Source organism: Setaria italica, chromosome V (genome assembly GCF_000263155.2).
Source record: "Setaria italica strain Yugu1 chromosome V, Setaria_italica_v2.0, whole genome shotgun sequence".
Lineage (NCBI taxonomy): Eukaryota > Viridiplantae > Streptophyta > Magnoliopsida > Poales > Poaceae > Setaria > Setaria italica.
In genome coordinates, this window is record NC_028454.1 from 8,354,852 (window position 1) to 8,382,510 (window position 27,659).

Sequence of the window (27,659 nt, forward strand, 5' to 3'; positions counted from 1 at the left end):
CTTCCTTCTTTGGCACCTGTAGTCAAAGACAGCGAGTGACAGTGTACGCCCGCGCATGATGCGAGCGTCCAGGTTCATCCCCGTTCCAAGAACCTGGCTACCCCCACGTAGTATTCATTCGTACCACTGCTAGGCCTGCGTATTCAGTAAAATGGAAACATGCTCGGTTGGGCTGCGTTTCCATCTGGAAGTATAGTAGGAGTACTCCGTATGAAACACCACACCAGCGGCGCGTCTCGGCCACGCCATCTCTTCTCGCCATTGTTACCCAATTCCATTCCACGCCGCTTCGCCTTGTCCTGCCCGGCAATAAGCTTTGAACAATCGCATGGACTTCTGATCGTCATGTCGGTATCATCCGCCGGATCATCACATCATCATGTGAACGTTATGCTCGGTGGCACAGGCGGCAGCCGAATATTCATCTCTTTCTAGTTTGTTGTCTTCTAGCCTGCACGCCGTGTGGATGGAGGGTGAAATATAGTAGTATATTCACCTCATGCCGCTTGCCTCTCTTGTGAACGCTGCGCTCCTCTTCTGATGGCGCATACGTGGACAAGATTCTCGTGGTTTAGATACTAATCAGACGCTGGCCTGCCAGGACTGCCTTTGGTCAAGTGCTCAAGCAAAAGCAACGAAGCAAGCAGAGGAGTATCCGCCACAGACTGCATTATTCATACACTGAAAGATTCCCTCCATCATCAGCATACTAGCTACTAGTATAGTTTTTTATGACATAGAAAGGTAAAGGAAAGAAAATAATTTTTTTTAACCCTTACCTCCCTTTTCAGACTAGTATCTAGGTTGCTTTCTTGGAAGGTCCACCATAATCAGGTCGTTTGGATATTACCATACAGCAGGAAGGATTTTCCAAAGGAAAGATCTCTGGCGAGTCACAGTCCCAAGTCCATCGTTTTCTTTGCTGTCATGGCACGCAGAATCTGTCCTCCTCGCAGTGGGAACGAAAACCTGCGTCGTTCCGCTATCTTGGGCGTCATTGTCGCGTGATCATTCAGCGTTCCACAGACATCTTCAGCAGTAGTTGACCGCTCCTTGTATGAGGAAACCAACCACGCTACAGGCAGACGCCCACAATTTCTAAATGTTAGTTCCGTGCATTTTGAAAAAAGGAAGAAAACAGTTGGATTTAGCATTTTGGGCGTTCTGACTGTCTCTCCGAAGACAGAACAATAATACAGTAGGATACATCAATAAAGCCATCAGCACACTGCGCGGTGCACACCCAGAGTGAGAGTACGAAGTTCGGATTCTGGAGCTAAAGTTTAGTCCGTGTCACAACGAATATTCAGAGACTAATTAAGAGGACTAAATATGAGTTAATTATAAAACTAATTACACAGATGGAGGCTAAATGATGAGATGAATCTATTAAGCCTAATTAATCCATCATTAGCAAATGGTTAATGTAGCAGCATATTGTCAAATCATGGACTAATTAGGCTTAATAGATTCGTCTTGCCGTTTAGCCTCAATCTGTGCAATAGGTTCTGTAAATAGTTTATGTTCCTAATTAATATCTAAACGTTTGATATGATAGGAGCTAAAGTTTAGCTCGGGATGAAACACCCCTATGTCTCTCCAAGGGAGGAAACGGGCTCCCAAATAGCTAGAAACCATAAGAGAAGAAGGATTGCACATTTCACATGCTACTGCTTGTTAGAAACTGGAAAAAGGTTGACAAGATGGAGATGCTGCTGGTCCACGTGCATCCTAGGAGGCCAACCATCATTCCACCCCCAAATGGAGTAGCACGAATCCCTCCTTTTCCCCTCCCGGGAACACGAGCTGTAAAAACATAGGAACCAGCACTGAATCTGATTATCTGAAACAGGTCAATAACCGTGACAGAAAGAAGAGGTGGAGGATTCCCAAAGACCCCACGCCTCGGTGAGCGCCACGCCTTGGCCTCGCCTCCCGGTCCTTATACGCCACCACCGCAAAGACTCCCAGTGCACGTGCTGGCCCATCTCTGGCAGTCCGACTCTGCCACCATTCGGCACTCGCCAAGCCACACCCGTCGCCATAGCCGCAGCACGGAGAAGAATTGAAGGCCCCCCTCCAGGCCTGGCCTGCGCGGCTAAGACCATCATTGCTTCTCTACCTCCTTTAGTTTAGTGGATTGGGAAAGTAGGAAGCATCCATCAAAAGACTCACTTTGCCTTTGGGGGCTTGGACCCCCAAAGTTCTTGGCGGCCTAGCTGGATTGGATATTATGCTTGGATGAGTGTTCATCTTGGCGCCTACCTCGTCCAGTCCTCCTTCTGTTGGCTGCGCTTCTTGGTGTAGTCTCCCGAGCAGGCAGGTACGAGCGACCCCCCTCGCCTTCCTGATTCTGATTCAGTCCTGGCCAGCTGCAGCCGTAGATGAGTGGAGAATCCAGTGATTCTGAATCTTTCTGTGCTCTGGGAGTATCGGTTTTCACTTCGCACCCATATGTTGCTCTTACGCATCAAGAATTGATGCAGTTTAGTGCATCAGATATTCAATTAGAGCTCAGATTGATTTTCTTGGCCGTTCAACTTGGTAGTGGCAAGTACGCTGAAATGTTGGGGGTGGACCTGTAGTGTTCTGTGTTCAGAACTGTATGTCCAGTTCCTTCGGGAGATAGGTTTGGCTCAAATTCAGAGCTTCCCCATTGTTAGTGTGGAAAGCTGAAGTGGCTGATAGTCAAATTAAGATCCCTTTGGCACGGCTTCAGCTACGACTTCTCCACCAACAGAAGCTGAAACTCTGCCAAAGGGCCATCTGCAAAACAGCTTTAGGGAGGAAGCCTCCTGAAATCTGTTCTCTGGAGCCATTTGAGGGAGGGGGAGCCAAAAAAAATTATCTCCCCGCGGCTCCCCCAACCCGCATCCCCAGCAGACTAAAATACCCTTGAAGTTGGGCGCAATTACAAGAAAATTGCCACTACCTCACTAAGACGACTGGACGCCACGGCCATCGGTGTGGCCCGGCCCAGCCTCGCCGCTGGCGTGAGGTCCCACGTGCTTGCCGCAACATGGGCGGTCGACGGCGGGCAGGGCGACGGTGGGCGTTGCGGCGTGGGGTGGGAGGCGGCTAGCGCTGCACCACGAAGTGGAGGTGGCTAGCGCTGGGAGTGAGGTGGAAGCGGCGCAGGGGAGGAGGTGCGGTCGGTGGCGAACGCTGCGGTGCGGGGTGATGGTGGGTGCTGCAGTGTGGGGTGGAGGCGGTTGGCGCTGCGCCACGAGGTGGAGGTGGCCAGCGCTGGGAGTGAGGTGGAAGCGGCGCAGGGGAGGAGGTGCGGCCGGAAGGCGCCGGTGGTGCGGGGGAAGGAGACGAGGACGGCGAGGCGAGGGATCGAGCGAGAGCCGAGCGATGGGGAAAAGGAGGGCAGGAGGCGGCGGACAGGAGAAAAAATAAGGGAAGAAAAGAGAAAAATGAAAAATAAAAATAAAAAGGATAAGAGAGCATTATAGATATTTCATCGTTTTTTATCCATGTTATACAGTTAGGAGAAGTCGTTTTGCCAAACGTTTTTCCATCCAGACAAGCCCTAAGTCCGTTTTCCCCTCGACCAAACGAATTTTCTAGAAGAATTTTTGATGTCTGTACTGAATATCTGAAATGTTTGTATTTGAGTCGTTAGTTTGGGTTCAGTTGCTTGCCTAATCCAGCATGATGTTGTTTCTGTTGTGAACTTGTGATGTTCAAATTCATGCCTAATCATACATGACACTAGAATAATCTCTGAGAATCCAGCGCGTCTTGTGCACATTTGCTCCATTCACTGGCATCTAGGACTATCTATTTCACTGAATCTTCAGTAACAGAATTGTTACATGCTCGCAGGACAGGAGGCCTCTGACTCTCTGAGCTGCACGCCATCTGAGGGACGCCATGGGAGAGGTTGCAGACATGTACACGCAAGATGGGACTGTTGACATCAAGGGGAACCCGGCCGTGAAGAAGGGCACTGGCAACTGGCGCGCTTGCCCCTACATCCTCGGTCAGTGCACTCCTCTGTTCCTTGTTCGTCCTTCTCCATTGCTCTGCTTGCTCTGCCTTTGTTAGGCCGATGGTGGCAGCTGATCTGAATATATGATGCCCTTATGGTTCTTCAGCCAACGAGTGTTGTGAGAGGCTGGCGTACTACGGTATGAGCACCAACCTGGTGAACTACATGAAGACCCGCCTCGGCCAGGGGAACTCCATCGCTGCCAACAATGTCACCAACTGGAGTGGAACGTGCTACATCACACCACTCATCGGTGCGTTCTTGGCTGATGCCTACATGGGGAGATACTGGACCATCGCCAGCTTCATGATCATCTACATCATTGTAAGTGCGCAACCTGAATGATGGATGGATTCATTTTACCATTACCACTGCCAGCAAGAACATCATTTGTGCATGACTGATTGAAACAGGGCCTGGCGCTGCTGACGATGGCGTCGTCGGTAAAGGGGTTGGTGCCGTCGTGTGACATCAGCGGAACGTGCCACCCGACGGAGCCGCAGACGGCTGTGGTGTTCGTGGCGCTGTACCTCATCGCGCTGGGCACTGGCGGGATCAAGCCCTGCGTGTCGTCCTTCGGCGCCGACCAGTTTGACGAGAACGACGCGAAGGAGCAGAAGAGCAAGAGCTCCTTCTTCAACTGGTTCTACTTCTCCATCAACATCGGCGCGCTGGTGGCGTCGACGGTACTGGTGTACGTGCAGACGTACGTCGGCTGGGGCTGGGGCTTCGGCATCCCTGCCGTGGTGATGGCCATCGCTGTCGTCAGCTTCTTCATCGGCACACCGCTGTACCGACACCAGCGGCCAGGAGGCAGCCCAATCACGCGCATCGCGCAGGTGCTCGTCGCGTCCGCACGCAAGTGGAGCGTGGCCGTGCCTGCCGACAAGTCGCTACTGCACGAGACCCCGGACGGGGAGTGCGGCATAAAGGGGAGCCGTAAGCTCGAGCACACCGACCAGTTCGGGTGTCTCGACAAGGCAGCCGTCGAGACAGCCGCGGACAGGACGGCGGCGAGCCCGTGGCGCCTGTGCACGGTGACCCAGGTGGAGGAGCTCAAGAGCGTGGTGCGGTTGCTGCCAATCTGGGCGACCGGGATCGTGTTCGCGACGGTGTACGGGCAGATGGGCACCATGTTCGTGCTGCAGGGCAACACGCTGGACCAGCGCATGGGGCCCAAGTTCAGCGTCCCCTCGGCGACGCTCTCCATGGTGGACACGATCAGCGTCATCATCTGGGTCCCCATCTACGACCGGATCATCGTGCCCGTGGTGCGCTCCTACACGGGGCGCCCGCGCGGGTTCACGCAGCTGCAGCGCATGGGCATCGGCCTCGTCATCTCCATCTTCTCCATGGTCGCCGCGGGCGTGCTCGACATCGTGCGGCTGCGCGCCGTCGCGCGGCACGGCCTTTACGGCGACAAGGACGTCGTGCCCATCTCCATCTTCTGGCAGATACCGCAGTACTTCATCATCGGGTGCGCGGAGGTGTTCACCTTCGTGGGGCAGCTCGAGTTCTTCTACGACCAGGCGCCGGACGCCATGAGGAGCCTGTGCTCCGCGCTGTCGCTCACCACCGTCGCGCTCGGCAACTACCTCAGCACGGTGCTGGTGACCATCGTGACGCGCATCACCACCAGGCACGGCAAGCTCGGGTGGATCCCGGACAACCTCAACCTCGGCCACCTCGATTACTTCTTCTGGCTGCTCGCCGTGCTCAGCCTCCTCAACTTCCTCGTCTACCTCGTCATCGCCAGCTGGTACAAGTACAAGAAGACGGCGGATTACCCGGACGCCAAGGGGGAGCAGAACCAGGAGCACTGATGAGCAGTTGAGCACGCCATGAAACAGTGCAGGGATAGTGGCTGACTGAAAGGGAAAGGTGGAAACAAATTGATTTCTCTGTGGTTGGCTTTCTGTTTGTTCGTGTGAGTTCGTGTGTTTAAACGTAGATCACTGTAGGTGCCTGGGGGAATCAATTGTTTGGATGTCATGTGATAGTTTTATGTGCAATGCTTGATCCCAATTATCAATATCTATGGAATAAGTTGAGCTCCTAAAAAAGCCGCGTGCCGCGAATGATTGAATCTAACAGACAAATGAAACTAGGCATCCCTCGAATTTAATAATTCCTCAAACCAACACATTGCGAATCAGAGCAATATAGACACCCAGCGCCTTCATCTGACCACAAATACAAGTCCATCCATATTTGTTCTAATTCAAAATCTTTTATCTTTAGTTAGCAGTGTCATTTTATATAGATTTTTGCATCACTACAGTCATTAAGGGGATATATTTTCACAAAATATACATTGTATTTAGTTAAGATTATATAGTTTGACGTTACGAGAAATGAAGGGGAGCTCCGCGCTCGCTGCCCGCTCCCCGCCGCCGCCGCCGCCGCCGCATCCCCCCACCGCCGGCCACCGCCTCCCCACACCCGCGAATCCCACACATCTCCCGCCGGCCACCCTCTCCCTTCTCTCACATGGGCAAGCTTCTTCAGCTCCTCCTCCCCATCGGCGACCCCCACAAGATCTCCGCCCAGCTCACCAGATCTGCCACCCCTGCCACCGGATCCGGCGACCTCTGCTACGGATCTTACTGCGCCGCCCCACCCTCGGCCTGCTCACGCATTTCAAGGAAGGAGTTACGCCGACGCCGTCCGCCGGGGCTCTCTCTCAACCCGACGGGCGGGGACATCCTGTGTGACGTCCACCCTCCCAACTCGGCCATCCAAGCTCCCAGTACGAAGCTTTTACTCCAATGCCGCCACCCACCCGCGTCGCATTTTACGCCGCGAAGGAGTCAAGACCCGGCCGCAGTGCCTCCCGTCAGCGCCTACCATCCCCTCCGCCCGTCCCCTCGCCGAACGAGGGGTGGACTACAGCTACGAAGCGCAGGCGCCGCCCACCTCCTCGCACGCCGCCCGGCGCAGTTCGACGCGACAGGGGGGATGACCGGCCGAACGGCGGACATTCAAGACGCGCCTCTACCGCTGCTCTGCACTCCTTCCAGCGAGTTACTGCGGGACGATGCTTCATATGCCTGGCCCAAGATCACCGGGCGGCCGAGTGCAGGGACCCGGTTCGATGCTTTAGGTGTCGCCGCTCGGGACACCGGCAGAAGCTCTGCCGCGAGCCACGTCTTCCTCCTCGACGACCGCCGGTTGCAGCTGCTCCCCGACCTCAGCACATCCCCATCTGCCGCAAGCCGCCAACTCCTGCCTTTGCCTCCTCGCAACACCCCACATCTCCCCCAACTCCCCTGCCGCCGCCACCACCACCGCCACCGGCGTCGTCACCTCGCTCGATGGCCATCGGAGACCCCAACACCCGGCCTGATGAGGAAACCATCATTGTGCCCAACTCCTTCGATTTGGAGCGCGACGCCAGGGACTGGGAAGGCACGACTCTTGTCCCCTGGGCCATCCATATGCCGCGCGGGGCTGGAGCCAGGGACATCGAGGATCTGCTCCGGGAGCAACTGCGGCTCCAGCAGGGCGACGTCATCGTTGCTGTTCACCAACCAGAGCCCTTCCTCATCCGCTTCACCACGGCCGACCAATGCGCAGCAGCTCGCAACGTTGGGCGCTTCCGGGGACGCGGCATCGACATCTGCCTCCGGTCATGGTGCAGCCTAAGCCACGCGCTGGGACTGCGCATCTTCTACCGCGTGAGGCTCTACCTCGACGGCATTCCTGTTCATGCTTGCACGCCAGACATCGTCGAGAGGATCATAGGTACGCACTGCGCCCTCCAATTCATCAACACTGATCTTGTCCAGCAGACCGACACAAGACACGTCGATCTTTGGGCTTGGACGGCTAATCCAAGTGCCATCCCCAAGCGAGTCTGGCTGCTGTTCACCCACCGGCCGGCGGACCGATCCTCCACGGTGTCCATCACGACGTCGCAGCCGGACCGCTGGCAGCAGGGCGTCCGCTATGAGGTTTTCTTGCACCTCGGCGTGCTGGAAGACTACACGGCGGCGGCTCGCGACCTCGACGGCGCCATCAACAACCCATCTGCCTTCGCCCCCATTCGTCGGGGCTACGCATGGCGCTACGGCCTCCCGGATGGTGCCCCCTCCGACGCGCGCTCCAAGTTCCCCGCCAGGCTTCCACGCCCGCCGCGTGACACGGAGCCGCGGGCCGACGAGGACCGTGAGCGCCGCCGTGGCAACGGGGACCACGGGCGCCCGGATCAGGACAAGCATTTCGGCCACAACGACATCTCCTGCCGCAACGACCGCAACAACAGGAGGGGCGGCAACAGCTCCTGCCGTGACTCCTTCTTCTGGCCGCGTCGGCCGGAGGACGACGACAACGACGACCCCGGCTACGACCACCCGGGCAGGGGACGCGACCGGAGCAGCAAGCCCCACGGTAGCCGTGGGCGGGATGCCGTGCGCCGCGACCGCACGCGATCCCCGCGAAGGTGGGAGGCTGAGTTCAGGGGAGGACAGCGAAGGGTCACCGCCGCCATACCCCCTGTCGCCCCCTCGCCGACCAATGCGCCAAACAAGTCAAGCTTCGCCGCCTTCGCCCCCGCGCCACCACGCCTTGACGAGCTCAGAACGATGGTGCGTGCACAGGTCGAAGCTCTCTTCAATGCTCAAGCCATGGCGCTTCAGCACACATTCCAGGCCATGACCGATTCCCAGGTGCGCTCAACCCATCTGCTCAGCCCTGATTTCCCTGTGCAAACTTTGTCCCGCAAGGATCTTGGAGCTCGCGGCGTCGACGAATTCTTCACCAGGTCCTGCTCCCTGCTGGAGGATCTTGATACTCCGCCGCGCCCGGCGGGGAATCAAGCCTGGTCCGACAACCCGGGGTGCTTGCTGCCTCTGCACCGGGTCTTCGACAGGTTGGGCTCGGCTCTCCAAGGGCGCCCCTCGGTGCGGGAGGTCGAGCTCGCCATGAACCAGCTGCAGCTCCCTGGTGCGCCCACCCCTCCGGCTAAGGATGATCTTCGCGCTGCCGCGTTGAAGGCCGCCGGAATTGCCCCAACGGAGTTGCTGAACCAGGGACAGGCTTCTTCAGCGACACCGGCTTCCTGGGCCAGCTGCCAGGCCTCACGGGCCAGCTGGGCCTTGGGACTTTCTGCTGAGGCGGCCACTCCGGATGCTCACTTGGGGCCCCCGGGGAGGGCGGCTACTTGGGCCGTCTCCCTGGGGCCTGCTCCAGTCTGGCCCACTAGCGGGACTCCAGATGGGCCGGCGCTCTCGCCTGGGGCGGCATTTGTGCGAGCCGCGCCAGAACTCACCCCTGGGCCGGAGGCGCCAGTGGGGAGTCTGGGGGCCTGCACACCGACACCCCCGGCTGGGCCAGATGCAAGCAACACGGACCGCAGCACTGCCCACCAGACTCACTATTCTGTTTCCCCCACTTATGATATGCAGGTACCTAGTGTTACCGCCATGGAGGCCCAGCCGGCTAACCACGCCACTGTTGATGACACCCACACTGCGGCTGCAAGTGGGTCCGTCGATGACCTTTTCGCTACCCCGGCCTCGCCGATACTGCGCCAGCCCCCGCCACGTCGCCAACGTACGCGCCGAAGCTTCGATCTGTCCGCGGTCCGAAGGAGTGCAAGACTCGCCCTCAAGCCGTCGGTGCCCGCGCTGCAGCGCGCTCAGCACAATCTCTGGCGCAAGCTAGGGGTCTCCGACGACGAGCTACGCCCAATAGAGGACATCCTACAGGACTACATCAACTCTCACCAGTGGCCGCTCCCAGATCATGTAATTGCAGCGATGACGGCCCTGTTTGACCTGGATGATGAGGGAGCAGAGCAGGTAAATGAAGCGCTTATCCAACATGCAGGACAGGCGGTCCAGGACATCCAGAACGAGCTCGCCATCCGTCCGGAATGAGTCATCAGGTTTCTACCTCCTGTTGGGGATCTGTCATCTCCATGTATCAGTACTACCTATCGTACGCTTTTACTTTTAACTCTCCGAGCCTTGCTGGCTGTGACCTTCGGGCTAGGAGCTGCACTAGACTTCAAGACTCGACCTTTTGGTCTTATTGCGCGCGACTTCTCCCTGCTGGCTTCGACCTTCGGGCAAGGCATATGCACGATTTGCACGTTCAGCGAACCTCCAACACTCCTGTTGCCAACACTTCCTCCACTAGGAATAATCACCTTAGGTGCGTCGACGTGCTCATATCTGCCCTGACCCGGAACATCTTCACACAGCAGCACTACGGACAGTGCGCCATCGTCCCCTGCGCGACAAATCTCCCAAATGGCCACATCTAACTTCGACACCATCAGTTGGAATGTCCGTGGCCTCAATGCCCCGGCGAGATGCATGCTTGTTCATGAAACGTTAAAAGACACGCCTTGTCAGATCGCGTGCCTTCAGGAAACCAAACTAAGCCAGATCGACACATCTCTGGCTACCTTTTTAGGGGGCTACCGACTTTCAAGCTTCGCTTTCAAACCAGCGCAAGGCACTAGGGGAGGAATTCTAATCCTTTGGGATTCTAATTTCGTCGATCTAACGGACATCCAAATTGGGAGCTACTCGCTTTCGGCAACAGTATCACTGAAAAATTACGACACCGACTTCCACCTTACGACAGTCTACGGCCCTTCTAGGACGAACCTAAAACCGGCGTTCATGCAGCACTTGCGCTGTATGAAGCCCGACAATGATACCAAATGGCTCATTCTTGGCGACTTCAACCTCATATACAAGGCACAAGACAAAAATAATAGACGCTTGAACCTCAACCTAATGCGCCGTTTCCGTAATACCCTAGCTTTTTGCGGACTCAAGGAAATTCACCTACAAAACCGCAAATACACGTGGAGCAATGAACGCCGCCAACCTACGCTGTCACGCCTAGACCGATTCTTCTGCAATGAAGCGTGGGATCTCGCTTTCGATGACCAAACCCTGCACGCCTTGCCCTCCTCCCACTCCGACCACTGCCCTCTGCTACTAGCACGTTTGTCCGGCCCACGCAAGCCGCGGCCTTTCAAATTTGAGAACTTCTGGACAAAGCTGCCCCACTTCCAAGATATTGTAAAGGGGGTATGGTGTTTACCAACACAGCATACTGAACCGTTCCACCGCCTAGGGCACAAATTACACCTAACGGCACGGGCGCTCCGGAAATGGAGCAACTCCATAATCTTGGACGCTAGACTGAAGCTACAGATGGCACAAGTGGTGATCCTCCACCTCGATTCGGCACAAGACGTCAGACCGCTTTCGGAGGCGGAATTTGCTCTACGAGCTAAGCTCAAAAAACGTGTCCTCGGGTGGGCCGTTATTGAGCGTGCTAGAAGGCGTCAGTCATCGCGCGTTAAAAACCTCCGTGAGGGTGATGCCAACACGCGCTATTTCCACCTTAAGGCCAACGGGCGACGACGGAAAAATTACATCCAGAGACTGCGATCTGATCCTGGCTGGGCACTCACGCATCAAGACAAACAAAATGTCATCCAAGACCACTTCAGCAATTTCATGGCAACACCGCAACAACGTACACGGGACCTACGGTGGGAAATCTTGCCCCGCTCCCAGGAGGACCTTTCGGACCTCGACCGGCCGTTCGACGAACTGGAGATCTTCCACGCCATCAAACAACTTCCGCACGATCGGGCCCCTGGACCTGACGGCTTCACCGGTCTATTTTTCAAGACATGCTGGAACATTATTAAAGGTGACATGATGACAGCGGTCGATGCTTTTTACAACATCAGATGCAACGACCTCAACCTGCTCAATAAAGCTAACATCATCCTTATCCCCAAAAAGGAGGGTGCGGAGGCCATTCAAGATTTTCGACCAATTAGCCTTATCCACGCTGTTGCAAAAATTATCACTAAAGTCCTGGCGCTCCGGCTACGACCTCATATGAACGCCATCATATCACCCTGCCAGAGCGCATTCATCAAGGGCCGTAGTATCCACGACAACTTCCTTTATGTCCGAAACACTGCCCGACGTTTCCATCAGAAAGCAACACCGGCCCTATTCATGAAACTCGACATCTCAAAAGCCTTCGATTCAGTGCGGTGGGACTACCTCCTCGAACTACTTCAACATAAAGGCTTCCCTATTCGCTGGAACCAATGGATCACGGCCCTTCTTGCCACCTCGACATCAAAAGTACTACTGAACGGGACGCCTTTACCACCGATTCATCACGGACGAGGTCTTCGACAGGGCGACCCTCTTTCTCCCCTCCTCTTTGTTCTAGCTATCGACCCACTACAACATATTATTTCTCTAGCCACCCAGAGGGGTCTTCTCACCAAGCTAGGAGGACGAGCAGCACGGATCACAACATCCCTGTACGCTGACGATGCGGCGATTTTCATTAAGCCAACACGAACAGACATAACCAACTTGACACACATCCTGCAGCAATTCGGAGAAGCCACAGGCCTACGTACGAATCTGCACAAAACACAGATTGCACCAATCAGCTGTAATACCATCGACTTGGACCAATTGCTTAGTGATATACCGGCGACAAGAACAACCTTCCCAATACGCTACCTGGGCATCCCCCTAACGACAAGGCGCCTGAGGAAAATTGACTTCCAACCTCTCATTGATAAGCTGGCCGGTAAGCTATCAGCATGGACGGGTCGTCAGCTAACACAAGCCGGCAGAATAACCCTCACAAAATCGGTCCTCTCGGCACAACCGGTATATTTCCTTACAGCTATCAAACCAAGTAAAGAGGTGCTCCAGGATATAGACAAAATCCGGAAAAAATTCCTATGGGCAGGGGACCAACAACTATCGGGAGGCAAATGCAAAGTTAACTGGACGAAAACCTGCCTCCTAAAACAACACGGGGGCCTGGGTATCCCAGACCTAGAGAAATTCGCAAGAGCCCTCCGACTCAGGTGGCTCTGGCACGAATGGGTCTCACCTGAAAAACCCTGGAACAACACCGGAACCCCTTGCGACGAAACTGACAGGAAGCTGTTTGCGGCATGCACCTCCATTACTCTGGGCGACGGCAAGAAAACTAGCTTCTGGTCATCCGGATGGTTACAGGGTCAACGCCCTAAGGACGTCGCTCCGCTCCTTTACGCCATTTTGCGCAGAAAGAATAGGAGCGTACATGATGCTCTTAGTCGAAACAACTGGTTACGTGACCTCGTGATCGACCACAACATCACCGTCTCTCACCTAGCGTCGATTGCCCAGTTGTGGCATATGGTCAGTGCAACGGAACTCAGATCAGGGGAGGACGACAGTATCACCTGGAAGCTGACAAACTCAGGAATATATACAACGGCCTCGGCATATAAAGCACAATTCCTGGGTTGCACCGAAACACCACACATCTCCTCCATATGGAAATCTTGGGCACCACCAAAATGCAAATTCTTTGCGTGGTTAATTACGCAAAACCGAATCTGGTCAGCTGATCGGTTAGCCAAGCGAGGCTGGCCACACAACACATCCTGCGTCCTATGCCGATCCACTATGGAAACTGGGCACCACCTTTTAGCCGAGTGCAGATACACACGGAGAATCTGGAACCAAACGGCGACATGGCTAGCGCAGCCTAACCTACGACCAGATGAATGGCGACCTTCATCCAACGCTATGGAGTGGTGGATGTCTATCACCACAACGCCGGACTCACCACGTAAAGCTCTACGCAGCATCACCCTTTTAATCATGTGGGAAGTTTGGAAAGAACGGAACGCACGAATTTTCAACCGGCACGAAACATCTCCGACAATCCTAATGATGAAAATCAAAGATGAGGCCTCAGCTTGGCTCTTGGCGGGGGCCAAAGACCTAGCGATTCTTCTATCCCGCGAGTAGTCCCGTTTTGACCCCCCGTTTTTTCTTTCTTCTTCTGTTTTCCTTCCCCGATCTGTCGGGGTTTTCCCCTGTTTTTTCCGACTATATCAATGAAATAGGCACCGTCTCGTGCCCGTTCGTTCAAAAAAAAAAATAGTTTGACGTTAGGATTGGGAGTGAGCGGGAGGGGTGCAAAAATAGCTCATGTTGACGCTAGGATTGGCGCGCCAAAAAATTGGGCACTGTTGGAGCATTATTTTTTCTACTAGTTTCTAAAATAAAGTTTTAGGAATATATTTGGTTCATCTTGGAGGTGCTCATAGATTACGAAGACTTTACTAGTCTCCCAGTTCTTCTAGGCCACCGAAAGAGTCACCGCATGTCCTGATCTCTATCATTCCGTCACTCACCAAGCCACACCAATCGCCATAGCTGTTGGACCGAGAAGAAAAACCGTGGCGACGTGGCGTAGCTGAAGTCCTGTGCTTCTTGTTCTTGGCCCAGTCCACTGCGCAGGTACGAGCTAATAATGCTTTCTGAATTCTGATGGCCTCGTCTTCCGGTTTCCATGCAGTAGCTGATTTGTGGAGAACCAAGCGATTCCGAATCCTTTTCTCTTCTATATGCTTCGGCCTTTGGGTGTTCAGTATGTAGCCTAGTGGATCTGTGTGGTTCTTTGCACGTTGCTCTTCATTTGCCCAAGCGGTTTCTCAAGTTCGATTAACGCCTCGAATGTTAATTTTTCGGGGCGAGTTCGGTTTCAGATAGTCAAATCTTGGTGTTTTCTGCAATTCTGCTAGATATCGCTCAAATATGTTCACTTTGCAGACGTCTTATGGAGCAGGTTCAGCTCAATTTTTTGAGCTTCTCAATGTTCCTGTGAAAATTCAAGTGCCACACAATGAAGTTTAGCAATCCATTCATTTCCCCTACCCTTAAGAAATTTTGCACTTAAGTTCTTATAGTCGGCAGTTGATTTGGTTCATCAGTGGGTTCCGGTTTTAGTCTGAAGAACCAAGCTGACGAGATTTCTATTTCAGATGCATTTAACTCAGCCACTGGAAACGAGGGCCAAGACACACTCTTGGCCTTCTATCAAACTTCACCACAAAATCCACATCTGTTCCTTTCATAGCCAACTCATTCAGACTATTCATCCCATTGAATTTTCAGCATAGAAAGTTGCACGCTTTGCAGGGGGAGAGGAAGCCACCCTGGTTTTCTGATCGAACGAAGAAACGCCGTAAGGAATCGGTGCTGTAGCTAAAAGGAAGGGGTGAATTAGACGATCTAAAACTTTAATCTATAGCTTTCACTACCGATTCATAGAATATAAACTAGATCATACTATCAAGACGTGCAACTATGGTTGATTAGTGTGAAACCCTCATCCAAAACAAGTTTTGCAACTTAGAGCTAGTCCTAGCAAAATACTACACTAAGAAAATAAATGCACACAAGTTGCATGTATAAAATGCGGAAACGTATGAGATGGGGATGAGGGGAAGCAAACTCTTGACGTGAGGATTTATCCCGTGGTATCGGTAAGCACTAAGCCACCACTAGTCCACGTTGTCGAAGCCCTCACAAAAAGTATTACTTCCTAGTTACCGAGTCTCTTCCGGGACACCTCTTGACTTACCACTAAGGCTCACGCCAAGTTCCCCGCTCACCTTGATGCTGCCTTCACTAAGGAGCTTCTCCATGAAGGAAGGAGATCTTCACGTCCCCCGCACATGGTCGTTGACGCCGCTTCACACCAAGCCGAAGGGTCAAAAACTTGCCAGCGAGCCACCAAGATTTCAAGGCACCAGCACACCTTGTACAGCTGTGATTCACTCCTTGAACCGATCACAAGGTAGGCACACCTTGCACTCTCTCTTCTCTAGGCCTGTACTAGCACTAATCACTCTTCTAAGCTTGTGCTAAGCCTTTGATAAATCACTTAGGCACTTTTGGTGGTTTGAATGTGTTCTTGATAAGTCTTGATATCCAATGAATCCAGCAACATCAAATGGACGAGTAGAGGAGGTATAAATAGCCCAAGGTATCAAAGAGTCATTGCTCCAACGGCTAGTTAAAGTGTACCATCGGATGTTCCGATGGTATATTTTTAGGTAGTATCGGAATATCCGGTGCAACTAGCCGTTGGCTCCCCTGAGCCCAACTTTTTCAAGAATTCATCCGGCGCTTCATCCGATGCCCCCATCGGATTATCCAGTGCTGATGGTTTTCTTACCAAAACCTCTCTGGAACTTCACAAAGTAAATATGCTTTGTCCAATACCTCCAACTCCTAATCATTGGATCATCCGGTTCTATAGGGTTTTCTTCGTTTTCCAAGTCTTGCCCTCAGAATTCATCCGACGCTACTAGAAAATAGGCCATCGGATCATCCGGTGGTCTTGACTTAGACAACCGCCTGCAGTTGTACCAATTCGTCCGATGGTTGCTCTAACGCTTCTTAGGTGGACCATCAGAACATCCGATGGTTCCTTTTTCTCTTCAACTTGTCCAAAGCAAGCACCAAGAATACGGTCACTTGGATGCTCTAGAATTATTTTCTCTGGATTTTCTTTGTTATTTGGATGCTTAAACACCATAGAATAATTCTAGATACCATGACTTGGTCACTTAAATACCACGATTTGGATATTAAGAATACCATAGTTTGGATACTTGAATACCATGATTTGAACCTTACCATGGTTTAGTTTGCATACTTGGAACCTAGAAAACCTACAAGATATATGCTAGACAATCCATTAGTTCCAATGATTATGTTGTCACTCAATCACCAAAATCACAAACTATGACCTAATGGGTTCATATTCGCTACAAAACATTGTGGCAGAGGTCTTGTACAACCAAGACGGTACCGTGGATATGAAAGGGAACCCCGCCGTGAAGAAGGGCACCGGCAACTGGCGTGCATGTCCTGTATCCTCGGTTAGTACACTCCTCCCTTGCTGTGTCCGTCATCCACTGATGATTGATAGATGGTCAAATTTTAATCTCTATATTAGGAGCGGTTATTTCTTCCAACCGTCGTGGTTGTTTTGCAAAAAATTCTCTCAACTTTTTCATAATAAACCTGCAGTCCTTGTAACAGTTGAGGTAGTCTCTACACCAGCCGGCCTTCTATCTTTTCTCTCGTTGCCTTATCCTGTCAGACTCGCTCAGCAATGGCGGCGGCGGATGCACGCCGTTTGACGCTTCCGCAGGAAACACGGTGAGAGCCAGGGGACAAGGGCCGACCGATATGCTGCCTCCAGGCTTTAGGACTCGGCGAATCGAAGGACACGGACGTCGCTCGGCAAGCGGGATCCCGTGTGCCCAGGAGTGGCGGTGCTCGGCAAGCGAGATCCCGGGTGTCCAGTGGAGCGGCGGCGTTCGCCGAGCAGGTGCCCACCGGAGCAGCGGCGCTCGATGAGCCTGTAGCAGACTCTTCTCAAGGGCGACTACGAGTAAGGTTTCCCTTCAATTCATCGTTCGTTTCCTTGCTTGGACCTTGGTGGAGACGAGCGAGGATTGGGAGGAGAAGAAGGCATGAACTTCGGTTGCTCAATGTGCAACCGCCAAATGAAGCTGACCGTGCATATATTTTCCGGATTCATACTCGCAGCATACCATGCGGCCCTGACGTGAATCTAGAGGAACTTGCTAGACTCACAGAAGGCTACACTGGCGCGGACAAAAAGCTTGTCTGCAGGGAAGCTGCTGTTGCGGCACTTGATGTTTGCTACTCATTCTTTCCCTCTTTGGTAACAAGCTTCACTACCAGTAGCAGACCGTGTATGGTCTTTGGCTTTGCCACGTGCGTCACTGTCGCTTGTTTCTGGCACCTTCATGTTAATGAACCTATTTGTGCACTAATTTTACATGTATTTTAAAATAATTGATATAGACCATAAGTTATTACCAGGTTTTGTGCCATGTGTTTTCGGACGCGCAATGATTTTCTTCTTTCCGTGCAACGCACGGGCATATTTGCTAGTCTTCTTCCTATAAGTCATCTGAAGTTTGACATTCCCCTTTAAGCCATTTTATTGCAAATGCTGATCCCTATCCAGTTTTGTTGCAAAGACCACCCAAGTGTGTACATGATTAAGTGATTTAACGTGTTTTCACAAATTGCGAGCGCATCAATATGGTTTTTCTTAATCAAAATCAGATACTTCTAGGAGTACCATGTCGACATTTTTCTTAGAAATTCAACATATAGGATTGATGACGAGAGGTTAAACATTGTCACACTAGGCTTTGCTATTTTCAAAAAAAGAAAAAAGACAACCAATGCAGCACAATGAATAAAGCCAGGGGCGGATCCAGGGCCCGGGCTGCTCGGGCTGCAGCCCGGGGTGAGATCATGAAGTCCCTTTAACCTATGTGCTGTTTAGCCTAACAAAATGAGGCTTAGGAGACAAAATTAAACTATTTTAGGTGTGATTCAACAGCTCAGCCCGGGGCGCAATCTTGTTCTGGATCCGCCCCTGAATAAAGCTAACAGGCATCACGAGGCAAGTTTGGCCGTTGGTTTCTCTATATCGATGGGTTTTTGCAACAGAGCTGAATAACGTGGGAAGGGAACCTCAAACCTAAGTTAGCGGGGGTTCCGCAAATTTTACCCAAATGGATTGCCGATTGAATGGCTGTTGCCTGCGTCCGATGATAATGGGTTAGCGAACGAGTGCTGCGAGAACCTGGTGAACTACATGAAGACCCGCCTCGGGCAGGGGAACGCCGTCGCGGCCAACAAAGTCACCAACTGGATCGGGACGTGCTACATCACGACCCTCATCGGCGCCTTCTTGGCCGACGCCTACTTGGGGAGATACTGGACCATCGCCAGCTTCATGACCATCTACATCCTCGTAAGCTCGTTGCCCGAACGATGGATGAGCTCATGGGGTTTTTGACTTTCTTCCCCATTGGCATGCAGAAGAAGAGAGAGAGAATAAATTGTTTCCGATGTGTTGTTGGCCGGCTTGCAGGGGTTGGCAATGCAGGCAATGACGTCGTCGGTGAAGGGGCTGGTGCCGTCGTCGTGCGACAACGGCGGCGTGTGCCACCCGACGGAGCCGCAGACGGCGGCGGTGTTCGTGGCGCTGTACCTCGTTGCGCTGGGCACGGGCGGGATCAAGCCGTGCGTGTCGTCGTTCGGCGCCGACCAGTTCGACGAGAGCGACGCGAGGGAGCAGAAGAGCAAGAGCTCCTTCTTCAACTGGTTCTACTTCTCCATCAACCTCGGCGCGCTGGTGGCGTCGTCGGTGATGGTGTACGTGCAGACGCACGTTGGCTGGGGCTGGGGCTTCGGAATCCCCGCTGCCGTGATGGCCGTCGCCGTCGCCACATTCTTCCTCGGCACGCCGCTGTACCGGCACCAGCGGCCTGGGGGCAGCCCGCTCACGCGCATCGCGCAGGTGCTCGTCGCGGCCGCGCGCAAGTGGGATGTCGCCGTGCCCGCCGACACGTCGCAACTGCACGAGACCGCCGATGGCGAGTCCGGCATCGCCGGGAGCCGGAAGCTCGAGCACACGGATCAGTTCCGGTTCCTCGACAAGTCCGCGGTGGAGACGGCGGGGGACAAGGAGGCGCCGGCGGCGAGCGCGTGGCGGCTGTGCACGGTGACCCAGGTGGAGGAACTCAAGACCGTGGCGCGGCTGCTGCCCGTGTGGGCGACCGGGATCGTGCTGCAGGCGGCGTTCTCGCAGATGAGCACCATGTTCGTGCTGCAAGGCAACACGGTGGACCTGCGCATGGGGCCAAAGTTCAGCATCCCCTCGGCGTCGCTCACCATCTTCGACACGCTCAGCATCGTCGCCCTCGTGCCCGTCTACGACCGCCTCGTCGTGCCCGCGGCGCGCTCGGTCACCGGGCGCCCGCGGGGGTTCACGCAGCTGCAGCGCATGGGCGTCGGCCTCGCCGTCTCCGTCTTCGCCATGCTCGCCGCCGGCGCGCTCGAGGTGGTCCGGCTGCACGCCGTCGGGCGGCGCGGCCTGTACGGGGCCAGGGACGTCGTGCCCATCTCCATCTTCTGGCAGGTGCCGCAGTACCTCACCGCCGGCGCCGCGGAGGTGTTCGCCTTGGTGGGAGTGTGGGACAACTCGAGTTCTTCTACGACCAGGCGCCCGACGCCATGAGGAGCCTGTGCACGGTGCTGGCGCTCACCACCCACGCGCTCGGCAACTACCTGAGCACGGTGCTGGTGACCGTCGTGACGCGCGTCACCACCAGGCACGGTGAGCTCGGGTGGATCCCCGGACAACCTCAACCGCGGCCACCTCGACTACTTCTTCTGGCTGCTCGCCGTGCTCAGCCTCATCAACTTCCTCGTCTACCTCGTCATCGCGAGATGGTATAAGTACAAGAAGAGGGCGGATTACCCGGATGCCAAAGGGGATGAAAACCCAGTGCAGTGATCTGTGAGCACAGCGCCGAGCAGTACAGGGCTACAGGCAGACTGAGGAGAAGCGAAGTGATTTCTCTGTGTTGCTGCCTGTAGTTGACTTCGGCGTACTGTGTCGATTAGTGTGTTTAAACGTAATCCATGAAAGATGGAAGCACGTATATAGGTAGTGGGGCAAATGTTTACAAATTTGAATGTCACTATTGCATCTGGTGGAAGAACATAGATGCTTACAAATCATAAATCATAAATAGCTCACGTGTCTGTGTGATTCTCCCCACAACACGACACATAGGTGCAAGCTAGTTTTTTGAACGAACCAACAACTCTATAGTTTTTATTTTTATTGAATCTCTATAACTAACAATGTTTAATGGATTTCAACAACTCGTGAAATTTATTTGAATATTTTGATAAACGAGTTCAAAACTTTAAGTGAAAAAGATAAAATAGTACATCCAAAATGTTGAAAACTATTGAGTTGCATGCATCAAATCAATTCAACCCAAAAGGTTAAGCTAACGAGGAAAGGTGGATATGTACCAAAACAAAAACATATGTTAAAATTTTGAAAAAAGTAAAATATAATTTGTTGATTTTTTAAAAAAATAACAAAATAAGATAAAAGAACTCATATCAGATCACATTTTGTTGTATCATGAACAATATGGTGGTCCAAATGAAATAAAAAAACGGAACCACTCGTTGTCTCGATCAGAAAAAATACATTTGAAGTTTGAGAATGTGTCGTGGGCTGTCTAACACCTCCAGTACCAAGTTGTTGCTCGTTTATCATGATCTTATTGTTTGCGCATCAATCGTACTCAAACTTGTTTTAAGGAAAATAAATCATTTGTCCGATGCTCTCAAATCGTATCAAAGCACCCCAACCCACCACGCCACATCAGCCGATCAATTTCACTGTAAAAATAGGCCGACAGATACGAAATACCATTGCCTTTCTTGGCCAGGCCTGTCTCTCACTACGCTCAAAATGATTTGTACTGGCACGTTGAAATTAGCGTGCTGGCAGGCGGAATTGGTACCTGCTAGCACAAAAGTGACCGGGCCACCGGGCTAGTGCCCGCTAGCACAAATGCCACTCAGATAAAGCCACGAACAGCTTCTTCCCCAACCAACCTTTCATTTGGAGCTTGCTCGAGATGAGCTCGGGAAAAGTTACAAAAATACCAAATTTAAGGGGGAATGCTTTGCTCTTATTTTTTTTCATCATTTCTAACTTCATTAGGTTATCATCTAAATCTACATCTAGACCTAGAAGAGGGAGGAGGGAAGAGAGAGAAAATAACTAGAGATGGATTATTTTTATAAATAAAATTCTATGATCATATTATAACCATTACAATGCTATGTTTGTCATTTTAATGTAATATAGGATTGAGTTTGATTATATTTTTTCTACCTGCAGATCTGCAACAAGCCCACCCATGTCGTCTCCTCCTCCGCCCCACGTCCTCCTCGTCTCCACCCCTCTGCAGGGCCACGTCAACCCCCTCCTTGTCCTCGGATGGCGCCTTGCCTTTAGGGGCCTCCCTGTCACCTTCTCCACCGTGCCCCATGCCAGCCTCAAGTTCAGCTACCGCGATGGCGAGGCCGTAAACATCAGGCATGGCATGCTCTGCTTCGAGCACCTGCATGGCGGTGGCGACCTGAGGCCCCCTGACAACCCCTTGTACCGCGTGTTAAACATATTTTTTTTAAACGAGCTGGCAGGAGAGCTGCCGCTATATTAATAAAGGGGAATGCCCGAAGGCGAAACAGATTAGAAAAATTTACATGCCACGCACTGCGAGTTTAGCTCACTGGCAAAAAGGTAAACTGAAAAGACGCCCTTATATACACTCAACTGCGCCTTGCGGCGTCCAGAAACCGGTCCAGGTGCACAGCACCTGTCGACACCCACGTGGTTGCCTCGTCCCTTATGCGAGTCACTAAACGGGGGATGGATTGCTCCTGTCGATGGAAAACTCACGCGTTACGCTCTTTCCAAACTTCCCACAAAACTAAGATGATGAGAGATCTGAAGCCTCTTTTATCAGCGACCTGCGCGCCTGCCAAAGCCGTCCACCAGTCATGCAGAGTGTCATGTGAAGCCCAGCATTCTGGGTCAATGGCCGGGCACCTCGTCCACACGCTTAGTTGAGCCTAGACATTCCTTGTGTAATTGCATGCAGTGAACATGTGGAGCCCCGTCTCCTGAGTTGCTTCGCAGAGAGCACAATTTGGGTTGCACGGCCAACCCCGTCGTTGCAACCGGTCCGCTGTCCAGATTCTGTCCTGAATCGCCAGCCAGTTGAAAAACTTACACTTTGGAGGTGCCCACGGTTTCCAGATGATGGCTTCGAAGTTGGTGTTTGTGGACCCGAAAAACTGTGCTCGGTATGCTGAGCTCGTGCTATAGTGACCGTCGGCCGTCAATTTCCATCGAATGGTGTCCGGGACCCCTAGTCGAAGTTGCAGCCGGCTCGCCACATTCCAGATTCTCTGCAGCTCGATGAAGTGTGTGACCGAAAAGTTCTGGTGCTGGAGGTCAATATCTGTGACCCAAGCATTGTTTGTGATGGCTTCGCGCAGCGATCTGTTCTTCCGTTTTGAAATGCGGTGAAGGTTGGGCGCCATGTCCCTGGGCCTTTGGCCGTCGATCCAGCCACTATCCCAAAATGAAATTTTGTTGCCATCACCGATTGTTATAGTGGTGGCTGCCGCGAATAACTTACGGTCAGTCTGTGTGCAGGGGATATCACAATCATCCCATAAGGCGTTCTCATTCATCCATTGTTGCTACAGCCACCGCAGACGTAGCGCTCTAGAGAATTTACCCAGGTGTAGAATCCCAAGACCACCCCCTTTCTTGTGTCTGGCAGCCCGCGTCCAATTCACCTTACATTTCCCGCCAGTGACATTCTCATTTCCGGCCCAAATAAACTGTTTTCTTTTGGTATCGATGGTCTTCATGATTTGCTTTGGTGCTTGTAAAGCTGTGAGTAAATAAACTGGTTGGGCTGTCAGCACCGATTTGACAAGTGTCAAACGCCCAGCTGCAGTCATGTTTCGTGCATTCCAGCTGTTAAGTTTCCTTATTGCCTTGTCAACCAGAGGCTGGAAGTCTACCATTTTAAGTCGTGATGTAGATAGCGGAAGGCCAAGATATTTGGTTGGGAAAGTTCCGATCTTGGCTGGCATGTTCTGTAGAATATCTGTTAACGCTATCCCTTGACAACGAATAGGTAGAGCTGTTGACTTTTGAAAATTTGCTTTGAGCCCAGTCGCCTCGCCGAACATATTCAGTATGTTCACTAGCGCATCTATCTCCACTTTTCTTGGCGTAATGAATAGAGCCGCATCATCCGCATACAGTGAAATCCGACATGAAGGCCCGCGGCCTCGTAGTTTAGAAAATATACCCATTTCCGTTGCTATGTGTAGTAGCCTTTGTAACGGGTCAATTGCTATGACGAAGAGGAGCGGTGAGAGGGGGTCACCCTGACGTAACCCCCTCCTGTGTTTTAGAGGTGGATTTGGGACCCCATTCAGTAGGACCCTAGAAGAAGATGTGGACAATATCGCCGTTATCCACTCCCTCCAACGTGTCAGAAAACCAAGACGTTGCATTAGTGTAAGCAGAAAATCCCACCGAACGGAGTCAAATGCCTTTGCAATGTCCAGTTTGAGGAAGATGGCCTGCACGCCGTTGCGATGGAGGCGTCTCACTGTATTGCGTACCGACATAAAGTTGTCATGGATACTCCTCTTCTTGATAAAGGCGCTCTGACATGTAGAAACAATGGTGTTCATGTGCGGTTGGAGCCTTAGCGCCAGCGTTTTGGTGATTATTTTAATGAAGGAGTGTATCAAACTAATTGGTCTGAAATCCTGGACGGAGTCAGCCTCCTCTCTTTTTGGTAGTAGTATGATATTTGCCGAGTTAATGAGGCCAAGGCTGTTACATCGCAGTGAGTAAAAGGCGTTGACGGCCGCCATTACATCCTGTTTGATAATATCCCAGCATGATTTGAGGAAGAGTCCCGTGAAACCATCCGGTCCGGGAGCTTTGTCTGCCGACAATGTGTCAACAGCCCTCTTAATTTCATCCTCAGAGAATGTTGCATCAAGTGAGGAGAGGTCGTGATTGTTGATCCCGAGGGTGTCCCAATTTAAATCTGCCCTTCGTGGTTGTGGCTGTTGCATGGTTTGTGTAAAGAAGTTTTGTATCTCTACTGCTTTTTCTGCATGGGTACATGCCCAGCCGATGTCCTTCTTTAACTTGTGGATGAAGTTCCTGCGACGCCTAGCATTTACCCGTCGATGGAAAAAACGCGTGTTTGCGTCGCCCAGCTTCATATTTTTTGTTCTACTGGCCTGATTTCTACGTGCTCGTTCAATGACCGCTAGGCCCATGGCACGAGATTTTAGACGGCTGCGCAGCAGACGTTCACCGTCGGATAGGGTGCGATGTTCCTGAGCTATATCCAATCTCAAAATGATCTCAAGGGCCATGTACAACTGCATTTTCACGTCAGGTATCAGATGGTTAGACCATTCCCGTAGAGCAACAGCCATGTGATGGAGCTTATAATATAGGCGGTGAAAAGGCTCGACGTGTGCTGTCGGAGCGGCCCAAGCTCGTGTGACCGTGTCCGTAAAACCTGGCAACTTCGTCCAGTAATTCTCGAATCTGAACGATTTTGGTCGTCTAGGACCACCGTGATTGGAAAGTAGTAGCGGACAATGGTCAGAAAGTGAAGTTGACAGCGCTTGAAGTGCATGGTTACTGAAGGCCTCTTCCCATTGTACATTTGCGAAAACTCTGTCAAGCCGAACCAGAGTGGGATTTCTCCTCTCATTACTCCACGTAAATTTTCTGTTGTTAAGGCGGATCTCACGGAGGTCACATGCATCCAAAGCATCTCTAAACATGTTCATATGTCGCCGATTTATTCTAGTATTGTTTTTGTTGCTCGCTTTGTAAATGAGATTGAAGTCACCAAGGACAAGCCATTGAGAGTTATCTTGCGGTTTTGTAGATTGCAACTCGGCGAGAAATTCGGCTTTCCTGCTAGCACTGGTCGGCCCATACACTACCGTCAAGACAAAGGTGTTTAGAGATTCTAACATGGTGACTGTCGCCGTAATGTGGTGTTGCCCTATGAGCACGTTTGAAAGATTGACGAAATTAGCATTCCATAAAAGGAGAAGGCCGCCTCGCGTGCCTGAAATGCCCCCCGCCGGCTTGTAACAGTAGTTGTCGAGCCTATGGCCTCCCAAGAAAGCCGCTGTGAATTGATCGATGTCCGCAAGCTTGGTTTCTTGAAGACATGAAATATGGCATAAGGTACCCGTAATCGTTTCTCGGACTATGTCTCTTCGTGCTCTACTGTTTAGTCCCCTCACATTCCAACATAGAATCTCCATATTCATTTGCACCATATTGGAACAACCGTAAGAACGCGTTCGGTTAAGGATATGGCGTACGTGCGTTGGCTCCGTGGTGAGCGCCGGCCGATCAAATTGAGGGGTGAGCGTTGCCTCATCCCCGTTAGCTCGCACAAAAGAGGCCGAAAAAGCCACTGCATCGCCGCAGCCGCTAGGGAGTAGGGTGCTGCCCTTGACTGAAGTGGCAGACTCGCATGCACATGAAGTAGCATAGAAGCTAAATGAATCAACAACAGGTCAGGAGCTGGAGCCCAACCGTGACGCAGTTGTGGCTTTAAGGTTACAAACCGGGCGGAGGCATAGTCTGTGGAGTGAGCAAAAGAAGTACAACAGCAACACACGCTGCCCATACGAATTAAACTTGCAACTGACATAAGGAATTAGACGGCACTAATTGATACGAGGCGGGGCTGTTAAGCTGCCACCTGAGGACCTTCGACTTGCAGAGCCTCGACAGCTTCTTGGATATCCTGTATTGCTTCTCCGGCCACCATTGCCATGGCTGCATCAAGCGCTTCAGCCTGTTCATCTTCCAGATTAAACGCCGCCATAAGCGCCGCAATAACTTCTGGTGGGAGAGGGCCCTGGAACATGGCGAGGTACTCCTGTAGCGCGGCCTCCACAGGCTGCAGATCGTCGTTCAGAAGACCAAGCTTGCGGCATAAGTTGTGCTGTGCACGTTGCATTACTGGCATCGGACGTCTAGTAGAGAGGCGTGCGCTGCGACGTACCGTTGACATATCGAAGACGCGGCGAGGACGGCGACGCTTTGTTGACTCCGGTTGTGCTAGCGGGGCTGGTTCTTGCCGCGGCATCGGCGCGCTGTGGAGGGGCGGTTCCGGCCTGGTGAAGAGAACCCCGAAGGAGGATGCAACTTGATGTTCTGGTACAGGGAGAACAGGTTGCTCGTCGATGATGTGGTCGTTGTCATGAGTCCCTGGTGACCGCTGAACAGCTTCACCTCCCACCGCCGGTGCCTGAGCAGCACGGCCAGGTTCCACCCCAAACAAGGCACCGACTGCCTGTCCAGGAGTGCCTTGGCTGGCCACCTCCAAACGCACAGACATCCTGCGGAGTTCCTCATCTACCTCCTGGATGGATGGAATATAGGGGGGAGGCAGTGCAGAAGTAATTCTGTGGAAGACTTTCTGAAGAGGCACGACAGACTGGACGTTATGCACTGGTACCTTTGAATGGTTGTTGATGTTGTCGCTGTAGTCGAACCAGGCTTCTTCCCCAGTGGCGTCGACGATGCTTGACGTCTTGCGGAAGATGTCCATGAGCGGCCGTGGCGTCACTGCCGGAGAGTGGCGTCGCTGGAGGTTGAACATCTTCTGCGCCGCCTCCGCCATGGACCGAACTTGCAGGTCATACAACAGCTTGAAGTCTGACTCCTTGCGGGTGTCCGCGGCCAGTGGTGTGTCGCCGTCCAGATTCCTCCACCTGCCACCTTGGTTGCCGTGGCCGACGTGTCGACGTCGCGGCGAACGGGAGCGCACTCGGCGCTGCCCGCCATGCGTCGCCCCTCTGGGCGGCCGGGGGTCAGCGTGTCCACGCCTTTCGCCGTGCCAGTCGTCGTAGTCCTCATCGTCGTCGTCCCGCCGACCGTGCCAGTCGTGGAAGTCGGGGTGGTCATCAGGCCGCTCCCGCCGACCATCGCCCCGGCGGTCGTGGCCCCTGCGCTCGTCGCGTCGTGGAGGAGGGGGGTGCTGGAAGGGGGGGCAGGCCGGCGTCGGTTCCTGGTCACCGTCGCGGACCCCCCAGTACCAGGGCAGGCGCCGCTTCTCCGGCTCTCCCACCGCCACGTCGGGATCGTGCGGGTCGGCGGTGACGGCGGAGTAGTCGTGGATTTCCCACAGATGCACCAGGACCCGATGCTTGATCCCTCGTTGCCAACGTTCAGGAGGAACCTCATTGATCTGCACTGATGAGGACGAGCCATCCATAGAACGTGTGGTGAAGACGAGCCATATTACCTTTGCAATTCTGCTCGGGTCAGACGT

At 52.8% G+C, this 27,659-nt stretch overlaps 1 protein-coding gene across 1 annotated transcript; it reads left to right on the top strand.

Moving 5' to 3' along the window:
* Positions 1 to 1,855: 1,855 nt before the first annotated feature.
* LOC101764891 (protein NRT1/ PTR FAMILY 8.1) lies at positions 1,856 to 20,215 on the top strand. The gene is given in 9 exon segments (XM_004968113.2): positions 1,856 to 2,319; positions 3,832 to 3,988; positions 4,104 to 4,321; positions 4,411 to 5,720; positions 16,619 to 16,746; positions 18,477 to 18,667; positions 18,788 to 19,882; positions 19,885 to 20,052; positions 20,054 to 20,215. Coding segments are annotated over 8 exon segments (3,381 nt in total). The 5' UTR covers positions 1,856 to 2,319; positions 3,832 to 3,879.
* The last annotated feature ends 7,444 nt before the right edge of the window (positions 20,216 to 27,659 follow it).